At 38.6% G+C, this 14,265-nt stretch overlaps 1 protein-coding gene across 2 annotated transcripts in view; it reads right to left on the bottom strand.

Moving 5' to 3' along the window:
• Nucleotides 1-14,265, bottom strand: part of LOC124776779 (TELO2-interacting protein 1 homolog) — a 153,002-nt gene that overhangs the window by 78,736 nt on the left and 60,001 nt on the right. For both annotated transcript variants that reach the window (XM_047251917.1, XM_047251918.1), the window contains exon 6: nt 7,859-8,187. In XM_047251917.1, coding sequence (XP_047107873.1) covers nt 7,859-8,187 — 329 coding nt within the window. The remainder of the gene's footprint in view (nt 1-7,858; nt 8,188-14,265) is intronic.

The following is a 14,265-nucleotide window of genomic DNA, read 5'->3' as shown; positions in this document are numbered from 1 at the left end:
CAAGTAATGGATGTTGTTTGAATAAACCTTTTTTGTGGGTTGGCCTACAGCAGCTTTACAGTGAGTGCTTTCTTCAAGGAGACTATGCCATCACTCCAGGGAGAAGTTGAAAAAACTTCCAATATTTGTTCTGGTCTACTGGGAACTTACTGCCTGGGGTAGAATCTAAAAAAAGCTATAAGAAAAGGATTCAGTAATTGTTACATATCCAATGTTATGAATGGCTCAGATGACATAATATGGAAATAGTGCCAGGAAGGAAGAAATGGCAGCAGGCTTACAAATGAGGATGATACAGGTGTGATACTGTTGGTGGTGTTGAAGACAATTAAAAATAGCATTAACATGGACTACTAGCAAAAAAGGAAGTGGAGATAAAAATCAATGTTCATTTTTGTTTACTTTATTTCTCTTTGTGTTACCAAACTGTAGACTACCAATAAATGACATAAGTTTAAAATGGATAAAATGCATACTTTATATCAATAAAACAGTTTGTAATTCTAATTAGCCAGAATATGTTAAAAATAAAAATTTCTTAAGGTGCCTCTTCAAAAAAAGAGGTCATCTTATTTCACAGTCATCTTATAGTTGGATAAATTGTATTCAGTCACTTCTTTCTGTACATTTAATTGTATTCTTTATGATAATACTCGTGCCTAAAGTTTCACTTGAAAAAAATCACTCCCTTTTATTGACATAGCTTTATTCAGTTTAACTGCACATATGGAACTGTTCTTTGCTGAACCAGCTTAACTTGTGATACATAAATCAGTTATGGCAGACATTTTTCTGTGTAGATCAAGAGATGCAGTCAAATACTGATACCAAAGAAGCATAATACCATGTCTCAAAAAAATTAAAATATATTATAAATAAAAAAAACTTGATATTAAAATGCGACTGGGGCCTTCAGCCACAGACATGCTTTAAAAGGAAATAATTTTAAAACTAATAATGATGAGAAGCAAGTAAAACCAGAATGGTGTCAGCCCAGTATACCAGCAGAAATGACTTTCCCCATTTGAAAGTCCACATTAGAACAACAATAATATGAAAAGGATACACTGCTATTTATGCAATGAGGCAGAGAGAGGCACAAAAAATCTTCCTTCTGAAATGGAAAACACACACACACACACACACACACACACACACACACACACACACACACAGATACAGACAGACAGACAGACAGACAGACAGAGAGAGAGAGAGAGAGAGAGAGATTCACAAATATAAGCACAACTCACACACACATGGCCACTGTCACCGTACACCCCAGGATCCCAGCACCCGGAGATTAGAACACACACACACACACACACACACACACACACACACACACATGGCCACTGTCACCGTACACCTCAGGATCCCAGCACCCGGAGACAGTGTGTGTGTGTGTGTGTGTGTGTGTGTGTGTGTGTGTGTGTGTGTTTGTGTTCTAATTCATAAGAAGGACTTGTTTTGTCCAAAGCTTATATGTTCAGCAGTCTTTTCCGTTATGCTTGCCTGCAACTCAAAGCCTCCTCTATGTGGTGAGTAAAAATCTATCCTTCATAGTGCTGTCTTTCCCCAGTGGGGGTTTTACAGCATTTAAATCAAACAACTGTTAAAATATCACATTTAGCCTAACTGTGTAAGCTTGCTGCATCAGAAACACAGTGCAGGTAATTTTAATCTCTGCCATTGCATTTACTTTTGCTCACTAATTTCTATTTCAGAGATGAAGACAAATGATAATACCACTGAATTTGAATCATTATACTGACAAGACACAAATATTTGTTATGCACAATTAAGTCACCATTTTGTGTACAAAACGAAAAAAGAACTTGTATTGTGGTCAGCATTACAAAAGAAGCTCTGATATCAGTATTTTACTATCCTTACATTATTACTAAACAATATTTATGTTACAATTCAGTATTTTTTATTGCTTCCACTGAAGAAGCAGTGCAGATGTACAATGAAAGACACTCACCGTAATAGGCTGCCTCTTTCTAAGAAAACATATTAATTACTAGCAAACTTTCAATAACTTTCATTCCAGTAAGAGTAATGTTTTATTTTCCATTTTTTTATCAAAGATAAAATCTTATGATTCCAATCCATTATCCATTCGGACAATAGTTTCTTATAGAAGGGGTTAGCAATGTTAAACAGTGTTGATGGAAAATTTATTTCTTTTCTTGATCACATTCCTACAGAACTTGGAGCCTTATTTCTCCAGAAACAAGGAAGGAAAGAATTGAACTGCTGCAAAGACGAAAGATGGATAACTCCTGGGATGAATGTATCTTATGCTAGAAACAGTGTTTTCAATACAATTCAGAGGCACAGTGATGGCAAGCACTGCACCCAGTAATGAATAACCACGTACATATGCATCAAAATTACTCTAATTATTTATATAGACACCACACGCACTGCCAATTAATGAGGGTTTCAAAAATACAATCTCAAAGGAGATTATAAAATCCATCAGGTCACTAAAAAGTAGTAATTGTGCTAGAAATAATGGTGTTTATAGCAGAATATTTACATCAGGTGCTAATGTTGATAGGACTGCTCTTAAGCTATCTTCATATCAATCCTTGACTTGGAGCAGATGCACTGACACACACTTGCATTTGCTGTAATACCATGCTTCTACAAAACTGGAGATGAACAAACCAACTTTAATTACAGACCTAAATTTTCAAAGTTGTTGGAGAAAGTGGCAGTTGAAAGAATACTGACTCATTTAACAGAGCAGAACTTGGTAACTGAATCTCAGTTCGGCTTCCATAAAGGAGGTTGACAGAGCATTAACAAGAAAAATTACGCTCTTGCTATAACCTGTGACCTTGTCAAAGCCTTTATGTGGATCACAAGAGTCTACTTAGCAAACTAAAGTGTTGTGGCATTAATCATGTCTCTCATGCATGGATGGAATTTTATCTACCTCAGGCTTGAAACTAACTTCAACAACATGTGGAATGCTACTAGGATCAGTACTAGACTCACTCTAGTTTCTAACAAGCAAAAATAATCTTCTGATGACTTTAAACTGCAGTCAAAAACTATAATGTTTGCTGATGACACATGCATACTAATCAAGGGTTCCAACCCATCAACAACAGACACAACTCCTATGCCAGCTGAAGCGACCCACTGGTAATAGGTTAAGTTTTAATGGTTCAAATGGCTCTGAGCACTATGGGACTCAACTGCTGAGGTCATTATGCCCCTAGAACTTAGAACTAGTTAAACCTAACTAACCTAAGGACATCACAAACATCCATGCCCGAGGCAGGATTCGAACCTGCGACCGTAGCAGTCTTGCGGTTCCAGACTGCAGCGCCTTTAACCGCACGGCCACTTCGGCCGGCTTAAGTTTTAATCTCACAAAGATGCATACTGTAGTTTCAGACCAGCTACAATTACATGTTAGGACCACATGTATACATCAATGGCCTTATACTATATGACACATGCTGTGTAAAATTCCTAGGGATCCAGCTGGATAACAAGTTACAATGAAGTCAACACCTCGATAAACCAATCACGAAGTTCACTTCAGTGTGTTAAGCCCTTAGAACCACATCTCATTGCATTGACCTAAAGACAAGTCTGTTGTCTTATTTTCCATATTTTCACTCCCTGTTGTATTGTGGAATTATATTCTAGGGCAGTGCACCTAAAGAAAAAAAAACTTTTATTCACCAGAAATTAGTACTCTGAATGGTGTCTAAAAGTAGATAACTGTACATCTTGTACAAGCCTTTATAAGACTCTTTGAGTTCTCGCACTCACTTCTAACACATTTGTTTCTTAGTGAGTTTTGTCAATGACGATAAAAATCAGTTTCAGCTGACCTGTGATGTAAATAGTCATAATACAAGACACAACATATATTTTCACGCAAACTTTGCCTCTTTGTCTAAGGTTCAAAATGAAGTAGTTTTCCGTGGTGGTAAGGCATACACCAAACTCCTGTCTAACATACATCAAGAAACTGAGAGTCAAAAACACACAGTACTAGCCATTCTATCAATCAATTATGTGAATACCGAGATTCAGGGATTGAAAAGTTATGCTAAATATATGGCAAGTAGCAGTGTTTGTTATAAAGCTGCATGATGTTTCATAATGTACAATAAATCTGACATCAGTAATTGTCACGCAGCTTTACAACAATGCACTTACAGAAAACTGGTGAAAGTTGAAAATGGAGAGCTAATAATACAACCAGCAGAAATACGGAATGGATGGAAAGAGTACTTTGACAAAATGCTAGAGGGAAGGCATCAGGGTTAGATGAAGTATATGTGGAGATGATAAAGGCAGCTGGAACTACTGGGTTGCATTGGTTTATATAGATTGATAAGATGCATATGGACTCAGAAATGTGTGTCAAAAGAATGGGGAAAGGGAATAATAATTCCAGCATTCAAGAAGGGAGGCAGAAAAATATCTGACAAATATCATGTGATTACATTGATATCAGAAATAACAAAAATAATGGAAAGGATACTGGAAAGAAGATAACGGGAAGAAGACGAACAGTATGGCTTTCAGCACAACAGGTCAACAGTGGACCCAATTTTTAGTATAAGACAGTTGATGGAAAAGAATTGGGAATATGGAAAAAACCTTGTGATGACATTTCTTGAGTTACTGAAGGCTTACAATAGCATCCCCACAGAAAAGGTATAGAAAGCCTTGGAGAGAACGGGAGTTAGAAAACAAACAACTGAAATTCTTCAAGCAATGTATGACAGAAACTTCAGCTGTGCCCAGATCCAAGTTTGAAGAACTGATTGGTTTACAAATGTTACAACGTTGAGACAAGGAAGTGTAGTGTCATCATTATTATTTATAATGGTGATGATTGAAACTGTGAAAAGAGACGAACGAAGCTCACAGAGGAAGAGAGATGAAGTTATTGCTACTTGCAAATGGCATTTTGGTGTGAGGAACCAACAGTAAGCAGGCACAGGAACAAAAGATATCTTAAATTAAAATTAATTTATGTTGAACTGGTTAAAGCAGCACCATCAAAACTCATTGAGATATTGGCAGTGATTTTTGACAAATGTCTTAGAGGTGACGATGCTCAAAAAGAGAAGAAAAAGGCAACAATTACATCAATATTTAAGAAAGGCAACAGGAGAAATTGTGCTAACTATCGTGGTATTAGTGTGATGCCATCCATGGCGAGAGTCTATGGCCGTATCCTAAAAAAGAGGCTAGAAGAAGAAAAAACTGAATCTGAAGAACAAACTGGATTCAGGTCTGGTTGCTCCTGTACTAATGGAGTATTTACCCTCAAAAACCTAGTGAAGAAAAGGACAGCCAAAGGGCGTTATGATCCACCTTGTCTTTGTAGACCACCAGAAAGCTTATGGCACAGTTCCACAGTACAAGCTATGGACAAGTCTAATTGATAATGGCGTGTCACCGAGCTATGTGAAAGCTGTCAGACACCTCTACCAAGGTTGTACAGCAATGGTAAAAGTGAGAAATCAACTATCTCAAGAGTTTGAGGTGACAAAGGGATTACGCCAGGGAGGCACACTCGCCCCTACACTCTTTAATATCTACCTAGAGGAGACACTAAAATCCTGGAAAAGGAAATGCGGAGGAATGGGTATTCCCATTGATGATGCGATCTTGTTCACTTAATTTTTTGCTGACGACCAAGTGTCAGTAGCTGGAGATGACGAAGGTGCAAATTATATGCTCCACAAATTACAGGAAGAATATGAAAAATGGGGGTCTTGTCATAAACATATCTAAAACAGAATATCTGAAAGTGGGAGAAAATGCTGTTAATGACTTACAACTCGGTGCTGATACTGTTAAAGGATGTCATAATTTTAGGTACCTGGGAGTGACACTCTGGTACAATGGTAGAAGTATGGGTGATATAAACAATAAAATTGGCCAGGGCAAGTGAGCCATAAAACAACTAAATGGTAATCTCTGGAACAAAAACATAATGCACAGAACAAAACATACCATCTACCACACAATTATTGAAAGTATCATAACATATGGTGCAGAGTTGTGGGAACTAACTCAGAAGCAGAAAAATTGCCTGCTGGCTGTTGAGATGGATTTCTGGAGAGGGAGTTGTGGATATTCCAAGCTTGATCATATTAGACATGATAGGATCAGAGAGGTTATGAATGTCGAAAGCACAATCCTAGACTACATAGAAAGAAAGCACCTACTCTGGTATGGTCACTTACAGCGTATGCCAGACACAAGATGGCCAATACATGTATGGCAATGGACTCCACATCAAAGAAAAAAGTGCGGTAGACCTGCAAGATGCTGGAAAGACGACATCAACAAAGCAATGGCGGCAAGAAGTCTTAATGAAGGAGACTGGAATGACCGTGAACAACGGAGATTGGGATGTGAGAGGCGGCTGCAGCCGTAGAAACCTCGCTCATAGATATAAATTAAAAAATCGAGAGATATGGAATGAAGTTCAGTGTGGAGAAAAGCAAAACAATTGTGATAACCAGAGAAGACAGAGATAGAAAGGGACAAATTAACATTATAGTTCAGGGTATTGAGACTGCAGATAACTGTAAATTTCTAATAAGTGTGTTAATGGAAAATGCTAGAACAGAGGCAGAAATTGTCAGAAGGGTACAACAAAGCAAAGCATTTTACCAGTGTGTGAGGGACTTAGTTTGGGGAAGAGGGTGCCAATGAAGTGGAAGGAAGTGACGTGAATACATACTTTACACCCATACTGACATATGCATCAGAGACTTGGACAATGCCAAGAATAGAGAAGAGTAGAATCCAAGTCAGTGATATGAAATTCCTAAGAAATGCAATAGGGAAAATGAGGAGAGGCAAAGTGAGAAATGAAGATGTTAGGAACAAAATTAGATAAGAAAAGTTGAATGAGAGAATTGAGAATAACAGGTTAGAATGGTTTGGACACTTAAAGAGAACGGAGATGGAAGAATACCAAAATGGATGATGGAGGCGAAGTTTGAGGGCAAAAGGGCAAGAATGAGACCTAGATGGATTGACTCAATAAAGACGAGTTTGAGAAGAACAGCTATAATAGAATAATAATGGAAAGACATCAAAAAGTGGAAAAGTACCATAAACGTTCCAACCAGGCCTGATACTGGGTAAAGGAGAAATGAAGACAATGAAAACTGTAATTCTTAATGGTGATCATAAGAGCTTTTGCCTTATGTGCAGTCACTTTCTTCTGCTGATATACTAGGTGTTTCAAAATTAATATCAGGGTTTTAATAATTTGTAGTGTTTATTACGTTCTACTCACAATTATAAATAATACATTAAATGAAAGAACAAAGTGAATGTAATAAATACTACAAATCCTTAACACCCTGATATTAATTTTGAAACACCCAGCACATCAGAAATATCTGATGCTTAGGACTCTGGAATACTTACTGCACTCGGCATTAACAACCAAGAACTGCCATAAGAGTTAACAAAAGCAGTATTCTTAAGAATGGCAGAACTTAGAACATCTGTCAGAGTTATGGCAACACTATATAAAGTGGGTGCCAGAGTACGTACTGCTCCAGTTTACCGAATAATGGTGTAAATAGAGTTATGTCCTCCCTCCCATCATGTAGTCAACTGAACGTATGTAAGGGAGCGAGACTCAAACATGGGTTGCACACATTCTTAATCCATCAAGAAGTTTCAAAACAGCACAAACTTTGCTTCTTCAGGGTGAAAGATTCATTTTTGAAACAAACAATCACTCAATCTATCTACAGAGAGATTGTTATATTAGGAAGCTTTTAAACTACTGTTTTATTAAATTTGGGCTTAACTTTATCTTTGTATCCACCTGTACCTTGCACTGTTCTCCAATAAATGCTGACAGGCTACAGCTAGGCTTTTCCGGACTGACGGGTGTCCATGTTTCCGCAGACTTTCAGCCACCAAAATAATGGGCCGTTCAACTTTGCTGGCTGCTGCTCTCTGCCACTCCACTGTCCTGCCATGAGCATTCTTCAGGACTGCCTCTGTATCCTGCGTAGCATTCTCTGTTCGAGATTGTTTGTATCTCACTGTGGCACTGTGGACAAGTTCTGCCAAAGACTTTGGAACTGCCAAGTTATCAGGCACTGAGCTGTCACCCAACAACAGAACCAATAGTTTCCACCATGCTTCAAGAGCTACCTATTGAGATAAAACACAATGTTTCCATTCATTCACAAATTTTCACATAAAAAAGCAAATATGAACTAGATAATACAACAAAACATGTTTGTTTGGTAAAAATATTGGTAGTTAAAGATAAACTCTGCAAGATACTATAAAAAGTATGGCAGAAGATATTTGTCAGACATTCCCTCCATTCCAGACCTAACTGAAAGAGAGGAAAGGACTGATGCATGAGTGCATAACAATTAACTAATTTTTGTCATTTTGTACGTTTTCCATTGTTCCTTAGTTGCTTTTATATTCACAAAGATGTATCCTGTGCTTGCAGCTAAATGAAAGGTAGGTTGTTTGTGCCATGTGTGTTTCGCTTCTTTTATTTGTTAAAGCATCTTCAGTGGTCTATAATATATATCTGTTTTATGTATCTAATAATTGCATTATATAGTAATTACAAATACTTTAATACAATACTTTTTTCTTGTTATTCTTTGGCTTTCTTAGGACAGAAAAACTTTTTCAGCACAAGTTTCATCATGTTGAATTACCATTTAGAGTTACTTCAATTTCTGATGTTATAAATCACAGTTGTATTCAGTTGGTCCGCATACTCCAGATGGCTGATGGCTGGTTTTCAGCATATTTTCAAACACATCTATTTGAACATGCCACTTTCACTTCTCAATGCGCGCACGTGCGTGAGTGTGTGTGCGTGAGTGTGTGTGTGTGTGTGTGTGTGTGTTATCAGTGGGTTGTTGATTATACTGATTTGGTGGTCATTTATTACTTTCTTGTTCATTCCAAGGGCTCATTTTATGTGAAAGTTTTCCTTTAATGTTAGCCGTTTTCTGCTGTAATTGTTCACTCTCATAATTTTCATATCCTGTTCCATATTAGATGGTTTATGTCCAGGCTTTATCAGATGTTCAGCAAACGGATAACAGCTATTCTTATGTGTTTTTTAAATCTAGTTTTTAAATTTCTGCCTGTCATTCCCAGACACACTGATTTGTATTCTTGATGTCCTGACAGGTATATATCAGCAGTATGCACAAACATACAGAATAGTAACACTCATGACATGACTAACAAAAAGAAATGATACACTTTACTATATAAACACAAATCAACACACACAGTAGCAAATATACTGAAGAAAAAAGGATTACACATTGCTTACAGAACAAGAAACACACTCCATTCACATTTACAAACACCAACAGACAAACCAGACAAATGCCAGAGTGTTGGTGTATATCTTGCAATGAATAAGAAAATAACATATGGTCAAATCAATATAAACAACAACTCACTGATAATGCTAGCCGTTACGACAATAACAAACAGAGATGTAAAACATAACCAGACTAAATAATAAATTAATCTCCCTGTTGCTCCCCCCCCCCCCCACTCCCCCCCCTTACACACACACACACACACACACACACACACACACACACACACACAAAAAAATATCAAACTACACAAAAACACAACACAAACAAAAAGATTAATGATAAACACACAGTGGCAGCTGTCAATACTACACATTGTAAACATTTACAATCAACAAATTTGGGAAAGTGGAAGTAGAGTGTTCAAATAAATGTGTTCAAAAAAATATTTTTGAAAAAATGTTTTCAAAAAATGTGTTAAAAAAATTTTCAAAAACCGGACATCTTGTGGATGCAGACTGACTAAATAAAACTCCAAGATGACACAAATGCTTTAACTACATCAGAAATATCACTGATCTAGTTCAATATTTATTTAGAAGCACAGAACCGTCCTCAGGACAAATTAATTGTAACACTAAGCTGTTAGCAAATGCAAACAATTTTCTGTGTGGCGTGGCATTATTAACCATAGATGAGAAACAATAAACATTGTCTTGGGGTTTGATAATAGCAATCAACAATGAGGTATGAAAAAGCATGTTAAAAAGATAATGGTATAAATTTTATCAGAGGAGAAAAGAAAAAGGCAAATGGGAGTAATGGAAAGGGGAGTGGTAAAAAATAATAGTTTTAAGCATTTAAAGCAGAACACAGTTAACAAAGAGGCAAAAACAACAGCAGCAATTGCAAAACAAACTTCAGAAAAAGGAAAACTTTGTTTGGCCATGTGGGTGAGCAGTTCAGGAGATGATTGGTGAAGCGTTTCATACGAAGCACTGTTTTACAAGGGTTGGAACTTAAATAGTGACAACTATTTATTCACAACCGATACAAAAGAGGTACATGTTTGCACCTGTTACTGTACTTCAAAGTAGTCACCAGTGTTGTGTAGAACCCATTGCCAGGGATGTGGAAAGCGTAGTGTACCATTAGCTGAGCCTGTTCTGTTGACAGTGCGAATGGAGCGGTCTACTGCCTGTCGAATCTCTGGAACAGTTCTGAAGCGAATGCTTCCTTCATCTTCAGAATCAAATCAAAGTCACAAGGACTTACGCCCGGGGAGTATGATGGATGGTAGAGTACTTCCTAGTCCCAATGACCGAACAGAGCAGCCACAGCTTGCGCTGCATGCGCCTGCACACTTTTGTGCAAAATGATGGGTGGTTTGCGCAGAAAGTGATGCCACTTTTTTCGCAAAGCTGTCGCAACCCACCCATCACTTTGCATGACAATGCGTGGCCACATATAAAGCAAGCTGTGGCTGCTTTGTTCGGTTGATGAGACTGGGAAGTACTTTACCATACACCATACTCACCGGACTTAAGTCTTTGTGACTTTGATTTGATTCCGAAGATGAAGGAATCACTTCGTGGCATTCGCTTCAGAACTGTTCCAGAGATTCGACAGTCATTCGCACCATCAACAGAACATGCTCTGCTAATGGTATACTATGCCTTCAGTATCACTGTCAACGGGTTCTACGCAACATTGGTGACTACTTTGAAGGACAGTAACAGGTGCAAACACGTAACTCTTTTTTATCAGTTGTGAATAAATAGTTGCCACTACTTATGTTCCAACCCTCATATATGATGCTGATGCTGACACACACACACACACACACACACACACACACACACACACACACACACACACACACACACAAAGTAAGCACAGAACAAAATTTAGAATTTTTTACTGTTGCTCTGGGAGAATATGGTACCTGTGAACTGCTCAGCAAAATAATATTGATATTAAAACCACAGTTCGCTTAAGAAAACTGTAAAATTACAGGCAGGCATAATGACTGACCATTACTTACTTTCAGGTGGTGAAATTTAAAGTTCTGCCAATAGACGCATGTAAAAGTAGAAAACAAACTGTTCTACCTTTCAGCGCTATTGGTTGCTTTCTCCAGGAGAAAAGACAGATAAGTTGGGGCTGACTGAGAGGAGGGGCAGGTCACAGTGACCCCATGATGAGAGGAAGAAATGAGAGGTAAACTGAATACTGCAATTAAGAACTAGGAGGAAATGGAAAAGGAGACAGGAAAAAAAGAGACAGAGAAAGAGAGAGAGAGAGAACCAGAGACTAATAAGAAAAACTTTGAGATAATAGAGTAATTCTTTATCTGCTCTTTTCCAATTACTTTTTTATTTTATTTTTTCCTTCTCTCTTTCTCTTTTTAGTTTTTCTCCTTTTCCTCTTATTTATTAGTTCTTAACTGCACTACTAATTTCACTTCACAGTTCTCTTCCTCCTAACACTTCTTTACTTTTCTGGTCCTATTGTCTCTGAACTGAAGCTACTACAGTGTTTATGAAACTATCACCTTCACCTCCTGATGATTGTCCACTCATCTTTGCCTCCCTTTGTCCTCCTAACAGATGGGTCCATCTCAAAATAGGATTTGTGTAACCTGATGCTCAACCCCCTGCCTCCCTTTCCAATCTTCCCCAATTTATTCCTCTTAGAATGAGCTAACAATTCTGAGAACAAAGATAGTTTTTCTACTTTTATATGTATGTGGGGGGGGGGGGAGGTGGAGGGGGGGGGGGGGGGAGTGAACTGCTTGGACTTCTGCAGTACAACAAATACATAATGAATAACATTATGTCAGAACAATGGATGTACAGAAGGTTATAGTAAAAAGACAATATTAGTTAGTATATGATAGATACTTTCACATAATATCAAGTGTGTGTGTGTGTGTGTGTGTGTGTGTGTGTGTGTGTGTGTGTCTAGAGATACTTACAGTTGCTCAACGGTGAGGTAATCAGTGCCCTTACACACATTAAAATAAATGAATGTGGATAAAATTGCTTAAAATTTTATCAAAGTGAGGAGAAAATGTAGAAAATGACACTTATACATTCATCCCATCTCACTCATGCTGGCCCACACAATTACTCTATCTCACACACCTTGAGAAAACGGAGAAAGGTGCTATACCTGGGATTAAAACAGAAGGAAAACAAAAGAGGAGCTAAAATAGAGACACAGGGAAATGTGACTGGCAAACCACTTACAAAAAATATGGATGGGTCAGTCACCCTGTAAACACATTAAGAAAATCTCTCTAAAATTTGAGGAAACAAGTGGGACACATCGCAAAACCTTATAACTCTCATGAAATTTGTTTGAACATTCCTTCAAATAGAGGGCAGATCTGCTGGCAAATATGCTGCTGCCCTCTGATTGAAAAATAAAACAGAGCCCGTTTTCTGTCACTTCCAGCCACTCATGTTCCCATTGACACATGACTCTGTACCTAAACAGTGAGACAATGGCTTGCAGGGAGATGGTACACCGAACTAACTGAGGAACATGACACATCTTGGCTGCTGCATCTGCCCTTTCGTTCCCCGCAATACCCATGTGTGCTGGCACCCAGCAGGAGGACACCTACTTCCCTAATCGTTACAGCTGGACGAGGGTGTCCCGCATATCTTGGACTACTTTATCAGCAGAGACTGAAGGATACTCAGGAAGTTGGAACAAACAAGAAATTTGGCAGGTAAGGCATATCTCATCTACTCCAGCATCCTCAAGATTGCAAGTAGTTCCACATCAAATATACTGAACTTCAGAGGCAACTAATTCTTGAGAACAAGACATGGGAAAATGATAGAGCAACCATCGAAGTCCCGCTGCTTAGATCCATCCATGAATACAGCTACACAGTCAGGGTGCTCATTTAAAATTTCAGACAATAGTGTATTAAAAACAGAAGGTGGAGTGCAACCTCTCCTCTACTGTACTAAATCTATAATTGCTCTGAGCCTCTGCAGCAACCAGTGTGTCAGTCAGTTGAAACCCCAGATTTAAGGCTGTACTTGCCCCACACCAATGGACTCCAACACACACTTCACAAGGATCCCAAATGGACTCGTTGCCCATGGACCGTTGGTTACGAAGCAATCGATAGCTGAATGAGCACTGGTATAGTACGCTGGGGGAAGTGGGAGTAGCAAGCAACTGACACACCGTGAGAAGCTGCCACTAGATGGTAGGTAGCAGTTCCCCACCGCCAGCACAAAGACTGGGTATGGAGCTTCACCTGTAAGCGTCAGTGGCCAGCCTGATCCCTTCATGGTGTACAGTGTTAATGACTTTCAGGTACCAAGGTCTTGCTGATCCATACATTATGCACCCATCATCCAGCCACAATCACACAGAAGCCCCGTAAAACTGGAGCAAAACCACCCTGTCCACTCCCCAAGACCTGTGGCTAAGACACTTCAAAATGTTCAGTGCCTTCTGGGACCTTGCCATCATGTCCTTCAGGCGTGGTAACCAAGACAGCTTGGAATAAAAAAATGAAGCTCATAAACTGCACTGAGTCTTTAAAAGGGAGAATGGTGTTCTACTGTAAGTTGCAACTGACGAATTGTTGTTGCAACACTTAGGAGGAACAGAAAACAGCAAACTGTCACAAATAAGGAGCACTGTAGGGGACTGCTCACTGTAGACGTGATATTGTATACGGCTATGGCAAAGAGGGTATCACTTAAAACACTGCCCTGAGGAACACCATTTTCCTGCTCGAAACTATCTGACAGCACGCCATCTACTTGGTACCGCAAAAAGCACTTTGATAAGAAGGATCGAATAAAGATGGGAGATCACCACAGAAGCCCCATTGGTGGAGCTGCCACAGAATACTGTGTCTTCAAGTACAGTCATATGCCTTACTGAT

This window comes from Schistocerca piceifrons, chromosome 2, assembly GCF_021461385.2.
Source record: "Schistocerca piceifrons isolate TAMUIC-IGC-003096 chromosome 2, iqSchPice1.1, whole genome shotgun sequence".
Classification (NCBI taxonomy): Eukaryota; Metazoa; Arthropoda; class Insecta; order Orthoptera; family Acrididae; genus Schistocerca; species Schistocerca piceifrons.
This window is presented reverse-complemented; position numbering and strand designations above follow the sequence as displayed.